This window comes from Hippopotamus amphibius, chromosome 1 (genome assembly GCF_030028045.1).
Source record: "Hippopotamus amphibius kiboko isolate mHipAmp2 chromosome 1, mHipAmp2.hap2, whole genome shotgun sequence".
Taxonomy (NCBI): Eukaryota; Metazoa; Chordata; class Mammalia; order Artiodactyla; family Hippopotamidae; genus Hippopotamus; species Hippopotamus amphibius.
In genome coordinates, this window is record NC_080186.1 from 43,351,333 (window position 1) to 43,373,158 (window position 21,826).

At 39.5% G+C, this 21,826-nt stretch overlaps 2 protein-coding genes across 2 annotated transcripts in view; one reads left to right on the forward strand and one right to left on the reverse strand.

Annotated features, from left to right (window-relative positions):
• TXNDC12 (thioredoxin domain containing 12) overlaps positions 1–11,173 on the reverse strand; it is a 28,040-nt gene extending 16,867 nt beyond the window's left edge. The window contains exon 1 of the mRNA XM_057710703.1: positions 10,958–11,173. Within this exon, the coding sequence (XP_057566686.1) occupies positions 10,958–11,054 (97 nt within the window). The 5' untranslated portion in view covers positions 11,055–11,173. The remainder of the gene's footprint in view (positions 1–10,957) is intronic.
• Positions 11,174–12,273: 1,100 nt separating this feature from the next.
• The window catches only part of BTF3L4 (basic transcription factor 3 like 4), a 28,526-nt gene continuing 18,973 nt past the window's right edge, over positions 12,274–21,826 (forward strand). The window contains exons 1-3 of the mRNA XM_057710728.1: positions 12,274–12,395; positions 15,636–15,702; positions 19,277–19,390. Of these exons, the coding sequence (XP_057566711.1) occupies positions 15,649–15,702; positions 19,277–19,390 (168 nt within the window). The 5' untranslated portion in view covers positions 12,274–12,395; positions 15,636–15,648. The remainder of the gene's footprint in view (positions 12,396–15,635; positions 15,703–19,276; positions 19,391–21,826) is intronic.

The window sequence follows — 21,826 nt, forward strand, 5'->3', positions numbered from 1 at the left end:
ATCCAACGCTGCCAACCACTTGCTCTTGAACTTCTAGTCTCCAGAATTGTGAGAGAATGACTTTCTGTTGTTTAACCGAAGATGTGGTATCTGTTAAGGCAACCCTAGCAAACTGATGTATAAGTCATTACACGTTTATCTAAACCCATAGAATGTACGGCACAGAGTGAACCCTAACGTAAACCAAGGACTTTAGTAAATAATAATATATCAACACTGGCTTATCAATGGTAACAAATGTACCACACTAATGCAAGATGTTCATAGTAGGGGAAACTGGGGTGGGGAGAGGTGAAGGGGTAAGGCTTTACATGAGATCTTAAACTGCTCAAAAATAAACTCTACAAATTAAAAAAAATTCAATGGATAGGTTCAAACAGCATATTAGTTGACATGCAGAATCATGGATTAAGAAGTTATCTAGGGGCTTCCTAGGTGGCGCAGTGGTTGAGAATCCGCCTGCCAATGCAGGGGACACAGGTTCGATCCCTGCTCCAGGAAGATCCCACATGCCACGGAGCAACTAAGCCTGTGCACCACAACTATTGAGCCCATGTGCTGCAACTACTGAAGCCCATGTGCCTAGAGCCTGTGCTCCGCAACAAGAGAAGCCACGGCAATGAGGAGTCCGCACACCACAACGAACAAGTAGCCCCCACTCACTGCAACTAAAAAGAAAGCCCGCGCACAGCAAAAAAGATCCAACAGCCAATAAAATAAATAAATAAATAAATTTATTTATTAAAAAAAAAAAAAAAGTTATCTAGAATATAGGACCTCGCTGGTGATGCAGTGGTTGAGAATCCACCTGCCAATGCAGGGGACACGGGTTTAAGCCCTGGTCCAGGAAGATTCCACATGCTGGGGAGCAACTAAGCCCGTGAGCTACAACTATTGAGCCTGTGTGCCACAACTACTGAAGCCCACGGGCCTAGAGCCTGTGCTCCAAAACAAGAGATGCCCACACACCACAACGAAGAGTAGCTTCCACTCGCTACAACTAGAGAAAGCCCGTATGCAGCAACGAAGACACAAGGCAGCCAAAAAATAATTAATTAATTAATTTTCTAAAAAGGTTAAAAAAAAGTTATACAGAATATAGCAGAGATAAGAAGATAAAAAATGTAAAAGAGAGGCCAAGAAATAGAGGGTAGATTAAGAAAGACTGGTATACATAAACTTGGAGTCTCAGAATGAAAAGTTGAAGGAAAAGGACATATTTGAAGAGACAATATACTGGTGTGGGGACTGTATGACTGAGAAATAAGAGAGGGAGGAAGAATATACCTTTTAAAGTATTAAACCATGCTAATGTATTATACCTACTTAAAAATACATTTGCATTTTTTTAGGAAGAAAAAAAGGAGATGATGACAGCATTTTCAAGAACAGACATAAAACATGAATCTGCAGATATTAAGAAGCACAATGTATAACAACTGTGACAAACTACAAAAACAAAATACACACACTTAAATTGTAGTGAAACTGCAGAAAAAGAAAAATATTAAGATCTTAGAAGAATTTCAAAGAGAAATGATATATTTCCATCAAAAGATCAACAATTAGACTGACAGGAACAAACTGGAAATCAGAAAGTAGCAGAATGTTACTGCAATATGCTGAAAGAAAATATCTTTAAATTTAGAATTATGTGCCTAGCAAAACTATCTTTCAAGAACGAGGGCAAAATAGACATTTTTAAATAAACTGAGGTATTTTTCCACCATCAGGTAGTCACCACTCATTATTTTAATAAGTATTTATTGAGCAGTATTAAATAGTAGTTAAGAGCATGGACTCTGGACCTAGAATCCCTGGCTTTGACTCTTAAAGCTGTATGACTTTGGGCAAGTTACTTAACCTCAGTTTCTTCAGCTGTGAATGAGGGTAATAATAGCACCTACCTCTCTGGATTGCTATGAGGATTAAATAAATCAATACATTAAAGATCTCAGGACATGCAAAAGACCTGGAATTGCCAAAGCAATCTTGAGAAAAGAGAACAAAACTGGAGGCCTCGTGCGCTCTGACTTCAGACTATACTAAAAAGCTACAGTCATCAAAACAGCACCGTACTGGCACAAAAAGAGATACACAGATCAATGGAACAGAGTAGACAGCCCAGAAGTAAACCCATGTACTTATGGGCAATTAATCTATGACAAAGGATGCAAAAATATACAACAGAGAAAAGGCAGTTTCTTCAATAAGTGGTGCTGGGAAAACTGGACAGCTACATGTAAAAGAATGAAATTAGAACATTTTTCACACCATATACAAAAATAAACTCAAAATGGATTAAAGACCTAAATGTAAGACCTGAAACCATAAAACTTCTAAAAGAGAACATAGGTAGCACACTCTTTGACATAAATTGTAGCAATAGTTTTTTGTATCAGTCTCCTAAGGCAAAAAAAAAAGAAAGCAAAAAGAAACAAACAGGACCTTATTAAACTGAAATGCTTTTGCACAGCAAAGGGAACCATCAACAAAACAAAAAGACAACCTACTGAAATGGGAAAATATATTTGCAAATGATATGACCTATAAGAGTTAATATCCAAAAAACATAAACAGCTCATACAGCTCAATATTAAAAAATCAAACAATCCAATTGAAACATAGGCAGAGGATCTGAATAGATATTTTTCCAAAGAAGACATAGAAATGGCCAATAGGCACATGAAAAAATACTCAAGATCACTAGTCATCAGGGAAATGCAAATCAAAACCACAGTGAGATATCACCTAACAGCTTTCAGAATGGCTATCTTGAAAAAGACAGCAAATAATAGATGTTAGAGAAGATATGGAGAAAAGAGAGCCCTTGTACACTGTTGGTGGGAATGTAAATTGGCACAGTCACTGTGGAAAACAGTATGGAGGTTCCTTTAAAAACGAAAAATAGAACTACTGTATGCACTAGCAATTCCACTCCTGAGTATATATCTGGAAAAAACTGAAAACGAATCCGTAAAGATACATGCATCCCAATGTTCATAGGAGCATTATTTACAATAGCCAAGATATGAAAGCAACCTAAGTGTCCATCAACAGATGAATGGATGAAGAAGATGTATATATGTATGGGAATTCCCTGGCTGTCCAATCATTAGGACTCAGCACCTTCACTGTGGCAGCTAAGATTTCACAAGCCACAAAGTACAGCCAAAAAAAAAAATATATATATATATATATATATACACACACACACACACATATATATTAATAGTCGAATATTACTCAGCCATAAAAAAGAATGAAGTTTTGCCATTTGCACCATCATGGATGGACCTGGAGGGTATCATGCTAAGTGAAATAAGACACAGAAAGACAAATATTGTATGTTTTCACTTATATGTGGAATCTAAAAACTAAAAGAAATGAATGAATAGAACAACAACAACAAAAAGAATTTGGAACAGTGTCTGGGACTGGAGAATTGCTAAAAGTATTTGCTATTAATATAATACACCAGGCACTATTCTAAGTACTTTACCAATATCGATCTTCATAACAACCCTAGAGGTAGGTACTCTTATTAATATCATTTTACAAATCAGAAAACTGAGATGCAAAGTTTAAGTAACTTTCCCAAGTTCACACAGCTAATGAGTATCAGAGCTGGAAACTAAACCTATGCACTCAGGGTCCAGACTCCTTACTTTTAAGCACTAAATAATGCTGTCCTTCAAAGTAGAAGGAAGTAAGGACAAAGAGGCAAGGGAGAGAGTATACAACACAGAGCCTGATAGGCCACTATAAAGATTCTGGCTTTTGCTAAGCTCTCAGAGGATTTTGAGCAAAGTATCAATAGTAACATGATGTGATTTCTATTTTAACAGGATTGCTCTGGCTTCTGTCCTGAAAACAGACTATAGCCAAGTGTTATGTGTTGAACTGTGTCCCTCCAACAAAGATATGTTGTAGTCTTAATTCCCAGTACCTCAGATTGTGACCTTATTTGGAAATAGGGTCTTTACAGAGGTAATCAAGTTGAAATGAGGTCATCAGGGAGGGACCTAATCCAATACAGTGCCCATATAAAAAAGGGAAATGTGAACACAGATATGCACAGGGAGAACACAGCCATCTATAAGGAGAGAAGCCTCACACAAGACCCTTCTCTCAGCATTTAGAAGGAACCAATACTACCAATACACTGATTTTGAACTTCGAGTCTCCAGAACTGTGAGACAGTAAGTTTCTGTTGTTTAAGCCACTCAGTTTGTGGTGCTTTGTTACTGCAGCCCTAGCAAACTAATACAGGAGAGAAAGGCAAAAGCAAAAGAGACTAGGAAAATGGTTACTGCAATAATCCACACATGCAATGACAGTGGTTTGGACCAGCTGTGGTGGTAGAAGGAGTAGATACTATCAGATTCTGGACATATTTTGAAGGTAAAGTCAAAAAGGATTTTGTTCTGGATATGGGGTGAGAGAAGTTAAGGATAACTCTAAGGCTTTTGGCCTTGGCAACTAGAAGAATGGAACTGTCATTAATAGAGATGGGAAAAAGAATAGGTGAAGTGAGTTTTGGAAAGGAACATTAAAGAGTTTGAATTTGGATATGTTCATTTTGAAATGCTTACTAGACAATCCAAAGAGAGATGCTGAATAAGTAACTGAATATCTGAGCCTAGAATTCAAGGGACAGTATCAGCATATGGATGTTATTTAAAGCTTAAGACTGAATAAGATGACCAAGGGAGTGAGTGTAGATGAAGAGGGAGTCCAGGAGCCCTGGAGCACTCCCAGGTTAAGGGAGATAAAGAAGAACCAGCCGAAGACATTATAAAGAGCTGCCAGTGAGATCAGCAGAAAACCAGCAGCACATGGAATCTCAGAAGCCAAGTGTTTCCAAGATGGTTCAAGAAGGAAGGAGGACCCACTGACTCCAATGCTCCTATTAAATCAGAAATGACCACTGGATTTAGCAAGTGGAGAATAATGCTGACCCTGACAAGACCAGTTTCAACAAAGGAGTGAGGATGAAAAGATGATTAGAGCAAGATCAAGACAGCCCAGGGGGAAGAATTAGAGAACAAGTACACACAACTCTCTCAAAGAATTTTGCTGCAAAGGGCAATTGCTAGAGGGAGCTGTGAGTCCATGAAGGGTTTTTATTCAATATGGAGGAAAGTATAGGATGTTGAAAGCTGACAGAAATGATATAATAAATTAGGAAAATTGATGATACAGGACAAAAAGGGAGAGTCAAAAAATATCTGAGTAGATGAAAGGAGATGGGATTTAGCACTCAAGTAGAGGGATTAGCCTTTGCTAGGAGCCCTGACAGTTTATCCAGTAAAGACAAGAAAGGACACTGGTGCTAGAAGATGGGTAAATGTGGTGACAATTTTTGAAAGGTCTCTTCCGAGTCCTTCTACCTTCTGTTAAATAGAAAGTGTGGTGACTGGCTGAAAGCAGGGATTGTGGAGGAAGCACTGGAGGTTTGAAGAGACAAAAGAAAATATAAAATAGTCCCCTAGGAGAGAATCAGAGAAACTAAATGATAAATAAAGGGCATATTTCAGGAAAGAAGTGATTCCAGAAGAAAGCCTAAATACAAGGAACACTGAGCAAATTAACTGGTAAACATGTAAATAAATTTAAATTTGTATAAAAAATTTTAATGCTCAATTTATAGAGTGAAAAAAGGAGAGAGAACTAAAGTATTGGACAATAATAGCTTATAACGAAAGAGGAAGTGACTGAAGTTAAAATGTTCTAAGGCCCACTAACCATAGGGGGGTTAAGATATTAATGTTAGATTTTGTTAAATATGCAAGTAAAATTTCAAAAGTAAACACTAAAAGAAAAGAACTAGAGTGTCAACTTCCAAACTAATAAAGGAGATAAAGCAAAATAAGAACCAGCAAATACTCAACCCCCAATGAAAGAGCAAAAAGGGAGAAAAATAGTGGAAAACACAGTAGCAATGGAAATTGGATGAGAGAAATAAGACCAGCTGTGTCAATAATCACCACAAATATAAGTGAACTAAACTTGCCAGTTAAAGTTTAAAGACAGAAATTGTCAGATTTTGGTTAAAAAAAATAAAAATAAAAAAACAAAAAAACCTACCTCTGTTATGTTTACAAGAACACCTGAAACAGAAGGACTTGTAAAAGTCAAAAGTAAAATGATTGAAAAATATATCTCAGGCAAATGTCAGCCAAAAGGGTTAGGGAAGCTAGATTACTAACTATCAGGCAAAATAAAATTTCTCCATAAACATGGACTACTCAGAAGCTACCTGACAAAGCTTATAGTCATAGGAGGTTATGGCTGAGACCCTAGGGCAGGGCTGTTGAACTGAACTTTCTCCACTGATGGAAATTTCTGTATCTGCACAGTTCAATATGGTAGCTACTAGCTGTTGAGTACTTGAAACATGACTAATGTAACAGAGGAGCTGAATTTTTTATTTTATTTAATTTTAATTAATTTAAAATTTTAGTGACATGTGCCTAGTGCTACTGTATTGGACAGCACAAACTTAGAAATCAGTCCAATCCTCTCATATCACAAAGGCTTGGAAAAGGGAAGAGGCTACCCAAAACGACAATTTGGTGGAAGCCACAACTAGAAGTTAGTCTGATTGCTAATTAAAATGCTTTCCCAGTGCCCCAACACTTCCCTGGCTGCCCTACTGCATTATCCCTAAAAGTAAGTCTAGAGGTGTAATTTGAAACTGTTCACTACATGTATAAAATTTCTTTGAAAATTCCTATTAAAAAGTACATTGGAATTTTTCACAAGTAATAACCACCACCATCATTTTTTGAGTGCTTATTCTATGTAATAATTACAATAATAACATGAATGGCTAACACTTATATGGTATTTAGTATATGCCAGGCATTGTTTTTCATGCTTTTACATGTATTAAATTATTTAATCCTCACAATAAACTTACGGGGTAGAAACTTAATCATTTTCATTTTACAGATATGCAAGGGGAAGTTAAATCGCTTGCCCAAGGCTACAGTGCTAGTAAGTGCCAGAGCTGGGATTAGAACCTAGGTGGTGGAGTTCCAGAGTCTGTAGTTTACTCACTATACTTCACTGCCTCTCTAGCAAAGATAAAAATTAATAAATGAATAAAAGGATGTGGCTTCACCAAAGAAGAATGGAAACACAGACTTCAGGTCTGGAAAACCTGGGTCCTTCTGTTTCCCTTCAAAAATAACTTGAAAAGGTACAGTGCTTACCCTGTTGCTACCCACTCCCCAACACCACCCACACCCACACCCACGCCAACACGGCACATCTGAAGACACTCCAATTTCCTAACGTATCACCTGCACAGCCACTTTACACCAGTTTCTGCAGAGTGAGCTGAAAGCTCCCACATTAGCAGCTCCTTCCCTAAAACATTAATTTAAAAAGGGGGAAAAAAGGAAAGTGACCATTTCCAAACACAGCATTTACATCAGAATTCCCAAGCCCTTCACGCCAAAATTGTTTTCATGAGTGTAAGCTAAGGACATAAGAAAAGTATTATCCACCCTCTCCCAGCTGACAAACAAAAGGTTGCGTCAGAACTTACAGCCAAGTCTCTGAAACAGGGAACACGGTACCTGAGAGGCAGAATAACACAGTGGCTAAATAAAGTCTGTCTGCATCGAACAGACCTAGTTTAGCCACTTGCTGTTTTCACGTATGCAAAATATGACTAACAAAAATATCTGTCCCACAGGGTTGTTGTGAATGTGAATAGGACACAGTATGGAAGGTAAACATTCCATGCGTGTCAGTGCCAGATTTGTATTCGAGACCTGACAAAGCCATCCATTTCTGTTTCAGGTGGGACAGCACATGAACCGCCCCCACTGATAACTTCCTCACTTCTCCTTTAAAGTTTTCAAAGGAGTTTCTGCACTCAGAGCAGGAGTGGTGTATGGTTGAGAGCAGAAGCTCTGGAATTTGTATCTCAGCGGGTCCATCTACTAGCTATGTGACTCCTGCATCCCATTTTAGTTTCTTCATCTGTGAAATGCGGATTATGATAAAAAAAATATTATCTATCTTAGAGGGTTGTTATGAGGATTGAAGCGGTCAACACATGAGAAATGCCCGGAACGGTTCGGTTCCTGGAATATGGCAAATATACTGTAAATGTTAATCCTTATACTTCTCCCCACAGGTGATAGATTCCAAATTTTTAGCACGTGGAAAACAACGAAATTATTTTAGAACTCTAGGATATTAGAGCTGGAAGGGCTCTTAGGAATCATTTCTAGTCCAACTCTCTCATGTAATAAATGATCCCCAGGGAAGATGAGAGCTGGCTATACAGTCTGACCAGGATTAAAACTCAGGCCTCCTGATTCCGATCCAGTGCTCACACCACACCACTGTACTTCCTCTTCTTAATGAAAACAGTAGGGTCCTTCGGCCTCTTCTCTCTGCAAACCATCAGGCCATCTTCTGGAAAGAGCCAAAACTACTTAAACATCTGGGAAGAAATCTTACTTATCACTGCTCCAGGTAGCACTTTTTTGGGAGGTGGGGTGGGTGAGCTATAATCTATTAATATTTTCCAAGAATCCATACCCAGAAGATACCAAAAAAAAAAAAAAAAAGAAACAATAATTTCTTTTAGGAACAATTCAATATTTGTCTTTGGGAGGATATAATAATAAACATTAAATACTTTCTAAGTTTGAGACAATATTAAGTACCTTTTGTTTTTTCATTTAATCCTCACAACACAGCACCCCCCCCCCCAACCAAGTTGCCCTTCTATATGCTCCTACAGTTACCTGCTATTTCCCTGCTCACAGGACACATCACAGTGTCATGTAATTGCCTGCTGACTTGTCCTGACAGCCTTCAGACTATGAGCTGCAAAAAGACAGGGATCTCAACGATCATGTGTACCATTCATCTCTTCTTTCAATATTCCTGAACATGAATAAGACATAAATGGTCCTAGCTTACTGGTCAGGCTATACTTTCCAAAAATGGTTGCAACAATATCTCCCATTCCACATGCACTTTTTATAGTGGGACCTCAACATTCCTCCCATGGGGGATAGAGGTGGTGTGGTTAATGCCCCTTCCCCTTGAACATGCCCATAGAGTACAGTGGAAGTGATGCTATGTGACTTGTACGGCTAGATGATAAAAGTGCCATGCATTTCTACCTTGTTCTCTTAGGGCCCTCACTCTTGGAATCCAGCTGTCATATGGTGAGGAAGCTCACACTAGTCCATGAAGACAGACCACCTAGCAAAGTAACCAGCTCAGCTGAGGCCCCAGGCTTGGAACCAAGAGATACACCTTCCCCTCTGTGCCTTGTTTGAATTCCTGGCCCACAGAATCATAAGCATAATAAAATGATTTATTTATACCACTAAATTTTGGGGTGGTTTATTATGCTGCAATGGTAACTGGAACAATGACACAGAGCTTAATGTCTAACAAGGAATACTGAATATGTGACTCCAAGATATTGCCTACACCTAACACAGTAAACTGGAACATGGTAAATTATTTGTTGTGTGTCTGAGGTAGTTATTATTCTGCCTCTTTTGCCAATGAGGAATTGAGCTTTGAGAAGTTTTGCAGCCTGCCCTAGGCCTCTCAGCTGGTTAGTGGCAGAATAAATTAAAACTCAAATCTAAACGCACACTCCTAACACTACACTCTTCTGTCTCCTTCAGTACTTACAATTTTACACTAAACATACAGTAATCTGCTTTAAAATGGGCTTGCCAGTACTTAAAACATTCTGTGTTTTAACAGAATTCACTGTGCAGTTTCATCACTGAGATGGAACCCCACATATCACCTTCTCAGAGAAGCCTCCCCTGACCTTCCTGGCTCAAGTAATGCCAACTCCATCATCCTTCCCAGCCTTTCTACTCCATCGGTTTCATTTTCTTCCCAGAACTCATTCCTAGCTGAAATTATCTTGCCTATTAAGTTGTTCATGTATCTACTTTCGGTCTCTCTTAATGGAATACAAGCTTTGTGAGAGCAGGAACCTTGTCTGTCCTAACCACTGCTATATCCCTAGTGCCTAGGACCGTGCCTGGAATTTGGTAGGTGATCAAAAATTATTTACTGAATGAAGGAATGACTGCATTCAGGCACAATGAATGCCCACCCAATCTCATCACCCACCAATAAATGTGCAAACAGGGAGGATAAAACACAATTAAAAACAGCAGGACTGCAGCAGAGACATTCCATACAGTAAGGTCAGTACAAAAAAAAAAGGGGGGGGGGGAGAGGAATATATGCTACCACAGAACCACTTAGAAAAAATATAAACCCCGAGTTCTAATAAAGATGTAGGTAATGGGATGGATGAGTAGGGGGTCACACCTCTTATTCTCCATCACCACTGCCCCCTCACGGTTCAAAAAAATCAGTTTCTTCAGACACACCTACTGAACCAAGCCAAGAACAACTGTTGGTGAATCCCTAACACCAGACCTTCGACCCTTCATCTGGCCCTTCCTTATGCACCAGTCACCCCCTCCTGGGATACAGAGGCTGTTCCCTCCAAGGTTAGGAGGCGGTAACCTAGCTCTTCAGAGAAGAGGTGAAGAGGGGACTCTTCAGACCTAGGGCAAGGGTCTAAATATGCAGGTCCCCAAAGGTCCTATTTCTCCCAGGAAAGAAAGTAACGGTGCCTGAGGACCTAACAAGTGCTAGGCACTATGCTGGTCTCTTACACATGCTTTTCCTAACATAAGGGCCATTCCTTACCCCAACCCAAGAATTTAGGGAGCCCTCAAGTAAAATTTCCCCATCTCAACGTTCCCCAGGCCCGCTACTCCCTACCCCAAACTCCAGGAGCAGTTGGAGAGGATAAAAAGAAATCTAGCGTGGCCAAAGAGATAGAATGTGAACGGGATCATGTTAGGACAAGAAGAGGGTTGTACTGGGCTGGGGCCCAGGATAAGTAAAGATTATGATAAGAACGCGGTCTGACCCTTTCCAAGCCCAACATGTCCATCAGAAGAGGAGACGAGGAGCAGGAAACTGAAGCCCAGCAAACAGGTGGCCCCGAGACGAGGCCGCAATTCCATGGTGGTAGGTGCGCGGAGCCACTGGGCTGAGCAGACGAAGGGCCCGAGTCCTAGCAGAAGGTCCGCGCGGTTTCCCAAGTGCGGCTCAGCCCAACCCCTCGCGTTCCCAGATTTTTTTTTTTTTTCCTAACCCTGAAGGAAATGATGTTAGACGGATGTGGGTGGAGCCTCCGGGGTCCGGTTTGGGACGGAATGAGAGTTTAAAGGTGCAGGTCACGTAGAAGGTTGCGGGAGTTGCCTTTGAGCGCTAATTTCTTCAGGTTCTGGACGTCAGTCCGAGGACCGAGAGAGAAAAGATGGGCCGAGATAGTGGGGGGTGGGGAAGAGGCTCGGGAGAACCGTTGCTGGTTGCGTCCGCCTGCAGGTTAGCCCCTCCCTCCAAGAACCTATGCACTTAATGTTCACTAGGCAAATTATTGATCGGCGAAGTCAGCCGCTCCCAACAGTGGGCGGGTTGCCTATTGGGTTCAGGTCCCCCTTACCCCCTCGCAAAAAAAAAAAAAAAAAAAAAAAAAAAAAAGGCAGACAACCGGATTTCATTCTTAGGTTGCTGCTCGGGTCTCGAAGACACCTGACAAATCAGTTCTGCGGTGCATGGTCTCGTGCCTGCAAGAATGCCTCTTTCTGCAGGAGAAAAAGCACTGGACCTTATTTTTCCTTGTAACCCAAATTCCACTGGGGGATGATGCAACCAACCGATGCAAGCTCTAAGAAAACCAAACTTGGACTCTCTCATTGCAAAACTGACCTAGCTCTTCAGGGCACCAGGACATAAGTCACTGCAGGAACTTAATGTGTAAAGCTTCTTCTAGTTAAGTCTATTTGTTTTTGCTGTTTTTAAACTTCCTGCGTTAAGTATTTCTCAGTTTTCCTGTGATGCATAACAAACAGGTCAAAATTTCCCGTGTCTCCTCCTGAGTGGAAACTAGTTGGGTCTCCACACTCGTGAGTCCACACTAGTTAAGTTCGACAGTGTGTCCCAACGAAAGACATCCGGCAAAAGTACACACCCATACAAAAATACACACAGCCCTTTCATTAGGCTCCCTACAAATTGCAGGCACAGACACAATAGAACGTCAGGGAGACTGCAAGTTCCAGAAGGCAGCGCGGCTACCTGCACCTGCCGCTTTTCTATAGGGAGGCGCAGAGCAGCCTGGGCTTTGTAGTTCATCTATGCGCTCCCGGGATAGGCTGCTCTGGTGAGAGAGAGGCGGGGCCGGGTGTGTCACGTGGGTCCCACTCCCGCCGCCGCGGCCGCCTTCGTCTTTCTCTGTCTCGACGGAGGCAGCCATCTTGCTCTTGCCGCGTGCTGGTGTTGGAGGACCCTCCTTTCTTCAGGTGAGACCCCCGGCGGTCCCGCCACTCCACGGCCGTAGGCCGCTGCGCACGGTCTTCCCCCGCCCTCTCCTTCCGACACCCGCCAACCGCTGGGGCTGCCACTTCCGTCGTGGCGCGCCGAGTGGGGGCGGAGGCGGCTGGCTTTGGCCTGTCGGTTACCGGCGGCGCAGCTGGGGGTCGGCACCTGAGGGAAGGTCCCCAGCACCACCGCTTTCTTTGGGGGCGAGCGGTCCCGCGCTGTTGCCGCCCAGATCCAGTCCCAAGAGGCAGGTGGTCCCCCGCCTCTGCCCTGTTATTCTTCATTATTCACAACAATAATGCTGTGAACTTTATACAGCGTATCTGCTGTCATCTCATTTGATCCTCCCACTCCACAGATAGGGAAACTGAGGCTGGCAGCCTCCACTCCCAAGCGCTGGAGACCGAATCCTGTTGCAGCGCTCGTCACCTCATAATGGCAGTATTTGTTTACAAGTCTGCCACCCTCTCTGAGACATTGCCTCGCCGATCTTTATAGCCCCTTCACACAGCCTGATGCATAGTAGGCTGTCAGGAAGTTGATGATTGACCGGCAGGCAGTGTTGCACGGCTAGTGAATGGCGGTTTCAACTTCCGTTCCCACGTTCTTTCACTATACCAGATCTGTTCCTTGGGGAGTGGTAACAATAGTTACCAGTTTTTGAGTATCTGCTGTGAGCCATACCCTGTGCTTGATAACTGTAATCTTTAACTCTTAAAACAACTTTGTGAAGTATGTGGTGTTAATACTTTTTCTAATATGGAAGGGATACAAGTTCAGAGGTGTGAAATACCTTTCTCAGGCCCTAAGTGGCAGAATCTTGATCCTTCAGATTCCAAAGCCTGTGCCTCTCTTAGAGTAGCGCCACATAATAAAAAGTCGAGATTGAAGATTGAAATTATTTTATATCTGTGTAAACATGATGTATGCCTACTATAATGCTTGGAACTTAGGCACTCAATAAATGTTGATTATAACCTCATTATTTGCACCCTTTCTCGAATCCTTGAGAAAAGAGCTAAAAAGATCCTAGGATCCCCAAGGAAGAACTCACTAATCATATGGCCTTAGGAAGTTACTTCTTCCTTTTGGGCCTAGGAAGTGACTTCTCTCTTCTGGGCCCTAATTTCCAAATCTATTAAATTGGGAGGGAGGTGAGCTGTTTTATTTATTTACAATTTATACCCTGCTGCTGCTTGCAGGTATTTGAGATGTCCTCACGTACAAGACAGTAATAATGGGTACAATACAATAAAGGTTGATTGAGGAATAGGGAGTTAAAGCAGGTGATCTTTGAAGTCTGTTCTCTCTTCTGAGCTTGACATCTCTCCATAGACTGAGTCCAGTCCAATTTCCTACTTGTATTCTATGCACCCCAACCTGCTAGTAGACAAAGGACCACTCTTCTTCCTCCCCTACCAACCTTGAGTTTCCAGCCTCCCTAAAATGCTTTTTCTCTGAGATACACTTTGGGAATAAGTTTTCTGTTATACTGATTACCTGGAAGGGAATCTGTCTTTTCTGCACATTGATATAAAAAGTTAATTTTGTTCTTGCTTTGTTTCAAACAAGTCAGGACTCTATTTTGACTTCCATCTCGTCTCTTCAGGATTGTTACTTCAAAATGCAGAAGAGTCTCAAAAAGTTTACCCTGTCTCTGGTTCTAGTATTTTTCACCTAACCCCCTTTTTTGTAAAAAATTCCCTAGGCTCTTTGTTAGTTCACTGCACCTTCATGGCCACATTCCTTTGAGAGTACTGAAAATTGGTCCATTTCTGTAGATACTGAGTGTAGAGATTGGGATTTACATTAGCAGATTTAAGTCTGTGCCAGAGTTGAGATTGCGACACACGTAAGCCTTTTGATTTTGTACTCTAATCACACTTCCTCCTGTAAAAGAGTGTTTTAGCTGCTTGAGCATTGTGATACAGTGCTGAGTACTGAGGAATCATAAGATTGAGGAATAGCAAATTCTAAATGTTGTTTAGGAACTGGACTTTGGCCTTAAAGCAGAGAGATATACAGGTTAGTGCCCAAGTACAGTGTCAGAATACAGAATGATTAGTACTTATATAATCTTTGATTCTCTTTCATCTCTGAAATGAAGAAAACAGTTTTTTCATCTGAATGATGATTATAAAGAGTTTAGAGAATCGGCCAGAAAGTTTTGACAACACCCTTAACCTTTATTCCCTCTCTCATATCTCAGTAATGATCTGTTGATCCAAGAACAAGTAAAACAAGACTTTTAACATTGGCTTTTATTTGTTTATATAGTGTGAAATGTTATGACCCATTATAACTGAAGAACTTTTTTTCCTTAGCAGGAAAGGACTGACCAGATTAGGATTCATGACTTAATAATAGTCTGAGAGTTTTCAAAATCAAGATTAGCTTTAAAAGTTTATTTTTAAGAGTCCCCTCTCCCTCTTCTCCCCACAAAATTTGGTATTAATGTAACAGTTTTTTGTCAAATTGTGCAAGGAGGCATTTTGACTTATGTGTGAGAATATCTTGACAAGTATGACATACTATATCAGTGCAAGGTATTGAATGAACTCTGGAAAGTGCTGCAGAAGCAGTGAATGTCTAAAAATCTGGTTCTCTTTTCCTATTATTAACATACCACCTGACCTTGAATAGAGGACATGACTGCTTCACATCTTGACAGCTAGACATCCTATTGTTGAATTTTTTTCTTTGTCCAGATTTCTTCATTTCTTTTTATTTCTTCTCTTTCTCAGTTTCTTTTTTTTTCTTTCTGTCTTCTATTTATGATTTAAAAAAATATAAAATGTGATTTGAAAGAAAAAAGTTTACTTAAAGGTTGTGCTAATTTGGTAACAGCTCTCTGCTGTAAAAATCTTGGGGGAAAAACTGTCTTGCTTATAGAGATTTTATAATTGCTTAGGTTTTATTGAATGCCAAAGTACTGAATCATGTTTTTAAGGAGGGATCTTCAAGTAGGTAACTTTGAATCCCATTCTGTTTTCTGTTTGTATATTCAGCTCCCTCTTGTACTATTTAATTTTGGCTCTTTTACTATCTGGCTTATGAAGCTAGAACAAGTTATTAATATTTTTTAAGAATATAGACAATATGATTGTGGTGGTGATGCATATTACAGGTTCAATGAACCAGAAGGTACCGTTGTATAAACAGTTATTTTGTTTTGGTAAATATAACAGTGACTTTAACAAATTTATTTTTCCCCCCCCTAGATTTACCAACAGCATGAATCAAGAAAAGTTAGCCAAACTTCAGGCTCAGGTCCGGATAGGGGGCAAGGTGAGTGTGGCATAAGAAAAATTGATAGGAGAATGTGTTGTTACCAGATAGTATTATTATTTTGGATTTGTGGTCATTGAAAATCTAAAATCTTTTAAACAATCAAGATTAAACCACATTCCAATTTGAAATAATTTGTGTAGATCTAAAATTTCCTTCTTTAAGGAGAAACATTACAGAAAATCCTGAGGATACCAAATAAAAAGAGAGGGTGATGCCTTGGAGTCTGTATGAGACAATGATGAAGAAGAAATAAAGCCTTTACAGGAAAAATAAAATAAAATAATATAGGTAATTAGAATACCTCTTTCTCTGATGGTGCAATTGAAATAGCCACCTTTGAATCTTCTTAACATCTGGTGGTTATATGTTATGAACAAGTTAACCAACTGTGTTAAGCTTCCATTTTCGCACCTGCAAAATGAAAGTGATCCTTTATAAGATGCTTCTAAAGATTAAAGTAATATTTATAAAACACCTAAAACGGTGTCTGGCACAGACTAGATACTTAATAAATGACAGATATTATTATGTTAGATGCACCCTCAGAGCATCCCAGATATTAATGTTATCTTATCTTCAGTGGATACCCTCACTGCTTCAGTTAGGTTTACGATGGGAGATGCTCAAGCTGATGGTACATTTGTTCATTATTAGGTTTTTCTTCTAAATTCCTCCCTGCTTTCTATGTAGGTGAATATGAACATAAGCATTCTTATTCCATGTACTTTGAAGCCTAAGGAAGAGCTAGTTCTGAACACTGAAAATCTTTAATTCCCTTCAGCTCCAGCCCCAGACTCAAGGAGAATATTCTACCTTTGTCTCTGCCCAATACAATCTTTGTAAAAGGAAAAGCAAGAGTAGTATTTACTTCAGACCTAGAGAGGGGGTAGGTAGGACACTATGTAGCAGCCCCACTGTGTCATTTACTTTGATGATAACCACAGCTCCTCAGGATGAGGACAGGAGCGGGGGAAGGGAAGAACACAGTCATACAGTTATATGACTCTGGAGTCATATTAGCACATTCATATAATCAAAGTACTAGTCACATTGTAGCAGCAAGTATAATGTAATGTACCAACAAAAACTAGGAATATTCAAGAACCATAGAATATACCTGGAAGAGCTTGATGCAGTACATCAGTGTTATATATTTTAAACCAGATGGTTGGCACATTCATTCAACTAGTTTATTGAGTGCCTACTATGGGCCAAGAACACTTAGATAAATAAGTCAAGGTTTCCTGCCCTTGACACAGTTCAGCTTGGAAGAGAGACATACTTAAAATTCCACTACAGAATAGTAAATGTTAAAATGAAGTACAAGGTGCTCCTGCCTAGGGGAGACAAGAAAGTCATCACTCAGCTGAGATTTGAAGAACAAGAGACAAGAACAGATGTGAGGATAAGTGGGTAGGGTGAAAGGCGGATTGTCATTCTCACACATGCACAGGCACATAGGATGGTGAGATAGTGTGGTGCTTAATGGACCGGCTTGCTTTAGTTTGTTACACCTAGAGTTTACAGTACATAATGGGTAGAGAATGGTAGCACATGAAACAACCAAGTAATTTAGGGTTAGATCATAGTTTTGTATGCCTTACTAGGGAGATGAGGATTTTATCCTATAGACAAGGGCAAGTACTGAAGAATTTTAAGAAGGAACAGTCATTTTAAAAGGTAGCTGCCAGCATTGCTGAAAAGGAAATAAAACAAGTTTGGCATAGATGAGAACAATCGAGAAGCTACTGCTGTAGTATATGGGACACAAATTTAGGGATTAGTTATGACACAGCTTAATGACTGATAGAATATGAGGGATAAAAGGGAGAAAGGATTCTGGAATGACCTCCAAATTTCTGATTTTAGAGCTACAAAACTTAGGAAATATAGGAAGAATAGTTTGGTGGACTGGTAAGCTTTTAGATGTGTTGATTTTGAGGTACATGAGGATCATTTGAGCTGTATCCAGCAAGCAATTGAGCTATCCCCGAGTCAGAACACTTCATAGATAGATATGTAGTCACTTAGTCTGTCCTTTGACTGGATTTCATTACAACCTCTGCTGCTACCCACAGGGCTCTCTTCCTTTCCCACCAGAGTTGCTGAGACTGAGGCTCCCACTCACCCTCTGTAAGGTTGATTTTCTGAGTAATACTGCAGAAGCTACCCAAAAATTGAAACCTCCTTTCCTTTCTCTTTACTCCTGCCAGGTCTCAGAAAGATTTAACCTTCAAGATATAGGCTGCTCTTGGTAGTGTTTCAGCTCTGCTTTAGGTTACATTTTTTTAAATTGGCTCAGGAATTTAATTCATTGTTTTAAATAGTTTTTCAACGGGAAAAAAATGCATTCAGAGTTTCAAAGTATCCATTTAGAAATTAACTTTTACTATCTTAGTCAATAGTGTAATTTTCAACCTATTTGCTCAGGTCAAAATTCTAAACATCATTCTAGATTCCTTTTTTTCTCATATCCCATCCATCAGCAAGTCCTGTTGGTTCTTCTGACAGTCTGAGCTCTCACCATCCCCACCACCACAATCCTCATCTCTCATCAGGACTGCTGCAATAGCTTCCTGATTGATCTCATTATAGTTCATTTTCCACAGCATCCTCAGTCATCTTTTAAAATCATAAATCAGATCAAGTCATTCTCATGCTTAAAACCTTACAGTGGCTTCCTGTTGCAATTGAAATAAAGTCTAACTTCTGCCCATGGGCTTCTAGGGTACATGATCTGGCCCTTACCGATCTTTCTGATTTCATTTTCCTCCTCCTTTCCCGTTGTTTACTCTGCTCTAGCCATGTCTCTAGAAATAACAGGTTCACTCCTGTTTCATTCTTCTTGGATCACTCTTCCCCTAGGTCTTCCCATGGGTCTCAGCTTATATGTCACCTTTTAAGAAGGGCCTTCCCTGAACATTCTAATAAAGTAGTGCCTTACCCTCACCAGATATTCTTGTCACTGTGTTATTTTTTTTTCTTAATACTCTTGTCATGTTTAAAATGATCTAGTTTGTTTAATATATTTATTGAGTGTTCCTTCCCACTGTAATGTGAGCTCCTTAAAGTAAGAACTTGATCTTTTTCATTCCTGGGTTCTAGGACTCTAGAACACTCACATAATAGGCATTTTACTCTTAATTATGTCATTATCTCCAAAGTTTCAGAATATCTTTAGACTTTATTGTCAGGGGGTGGTAGGTACTGTTAAAAAAAAAAAGCATTCCTTATAATGGTTGAAAGTTGGTATAAAGCACACTAAATTGTCTTGAAGTTATAATTTTTTTTATTAGAAACAATTTTTTTATTAGAAACTTTTCTTTTGAAACATAATGTTAAAATGATAATGGCTGGGTATTGGAAAGAGTAAGAAAAATTGGCTAGAAACCAACCTTCAAAAAATCTGGGTTAGGCTGACAGTCACAACTCTGAGCAGTCTTATTAATCATTACTGTTAAGTCAGCAGTTTCTTGTGTGGGTTTTAGTTAGAATATTATGAAGAGGAAGACAAGTGATTGCAGTTGTCAAATGCATGGCATGCTAACACTTCTGTCTGGTTACCTTTCAGGGTACAGCTCGCAGAAAGAAGAAGGTGGTACATAGGACAGCTACAGCTGATGACAAAAAACTTCAGAGTTCTCTAAAAAAACTGGCTGTGAATAATATAGCTGGTATTGAAGAGGTATGATCACTTTGTAAATTGTTATGTGGACAAATAGCACATTGACAAATAATTATCCACATTTTCAAATGTAAAATATCAGCTTAGGTGAATTTGGTATTGTCTTTTTGAAGGACTACAGCTATTGAATTTGCTTATTGTATAAAATTGGATGATTGTCAAAAAAATGATTTTAATAGACAGTTAAGGAATTCATTATACTTTTCAGACCCAGAGTATTTGCATATATGACAAAATTATGGAATTGTTCTTGAACTTTAATGTAAAATAAGATTTTTTCCTAATAATAGAGAAATAAACCCAAAGATTTCTCCCAATAAGGTGGACTTTTTTCCCATAAGAATACCTTTCTACTCTCAAAATATTACTTCAGCCAGGCTCTAACGGTAAATTCACGTGAATTGGATTTCTTATTAGATCTCTTTCAAAAATTATTCATTAAATTTTAAAATTATTTTATTTATTATGTTTTGATGATACTACTTTTCTCAAATCCAAAGCCAAAGATTGATGTTATTTCAAAAGACACTCAAGAAAAATTATAATGACATCAGCTATTTGTGAGTTATTACCGTCTGGATCCCCTTCTACCTAATGATTCCATTTCTGATAGTAACCAGTGTTAAAATTTTCACTGCCATCAGTTAGATTTCATTATGTCACTACTATGTGCGGCACCACCTCACAGTTGTTAGTACCAGAGTCAAAAATAATGCATGCTCTGGCTGTAGAATTTACTTTAATTAACTTTTAGAAAAGACAAATTTTTCGACATAATCTCCTTGCTTTTCAGTACACTTTATCCACCTGTCAACAAGTTTTCGTATTCCCTCATTAAATGTTTTAGGCTGAGCTGCGAGCCACCAATGCACCACTGTCTTCACTTCTTCATCAGAAGTGAATCTTCGTCCTCATAGGGCTGCTTTCAGGGGACCAAACAGGTGAAAGTCTGATGGAGCAAGATCAGGACTATAGGGAGGATGATTTAACACCTCAAAATGAAGTTTTCCCAAGTGTCAACAGTGTGGGTATAAGTGTGCAGACGTGCGTTGTCATGCAAGATCACAATGCCCTTGGATAGCAGTCCTCTGCATTTAATCTGAAGTTTAGCCTTCAGCTGTTCAGTAAGCATCTCACTGTAACAAGCACTGTTGATATTGAACCTTTATCTTAATAAGGTTCCAATACTGGCCCTTGAGAATTCCAGAAAACTGTAAGCATCAATTTTCCAGCTGATGGTTGACTTTTGAACTTTTTCTTGGTCAGCGATTGAGGATGTTTCCATTCCATACTCTGCTGTTTACTCTCAGATTTGTAGTGATGAATCCATCTCTTGTCACCAGTAATGATTCTCTTTAAGAAACTTTCACCCTCCTTAGAGTATCGGTTCAAATTTTGTTTGCAGGTATCCAAATGCTTCTGGTTATGCTCTTCCATGAGTTGTTTTGGTACCCATCTCGCACAAACTTTTCGAAATCTAAGTCTGTCGTGGATTACTTCATTTCGAGGTATTAAAGCATCTTCTCTATAGTCCTGATCTTGCTCCATCCGACTCTCACCTGTTTGGTCCCCTGAAAGCAGCCCTATGAGAACAAAGATTCACTTCTGGTGAAGTGAAGACAGTGGTGCATTTGTGGCTCGCAGCTCAGCCTAAAACATTTTTTAATGAGGGAATATGAAAGCTTGTTGACAGATGGATAAAGTGTGTTGAAAAGCAAGGAGATTATGTCGAAAAATGATGTATTTGCTTTTTCTAAAAGTTACAACCAGAGTGCTGATAATTTTTGACTCACCCTTGTAGATTATTAATGCACATGTGCTGTAAAACATAGATCAGAAACAATGTAGAGGTGGGGATCACTACTAAAGAAATAGCAGAGTACCAAAGAAAAGGCAGTGAAATGGCACAGTGCCACATATGCCTTCCACCATGCATGTATGAATGAATGAACACGTCATTTAAATCTGCTTTGTACTTTCAAAATCAGTATACTGATAAAACAGTAGATGTAAGCCACATGTATCTTTTTTCCTTTCATCTTCATGTGGCTGTGCATTCTTACTCTGATAAATATTAGAACTTCATTTGCAAGTCTTGAAATTAAGCTTTTAAAATGCTTCTTTTTTTCTGAGCTATGGAAAACTTTTGTATATTTTCATTGACCTTGAATAATTTTCAGAGAGATCATTCTCTATCTGGGGTATATTTGAGGAAAAGCAAATCTAAGCCTCTCTTTAAAAATCATAGCTTGATTTAAAAAAAAAAAGAATAAGTTGCAGTAATGGACATAAATGCTGATAATGTTAAACCTAACCTACTTGTAAGAGTTTAGGCAGTCTTCCTGCCTTTCTACTCTCTGACTCATCCCTTCCCCTTCCCACCTCAACACCATTGACATTTTGAACCAGATAATTATTGTAGGAACTGTCCTGTGC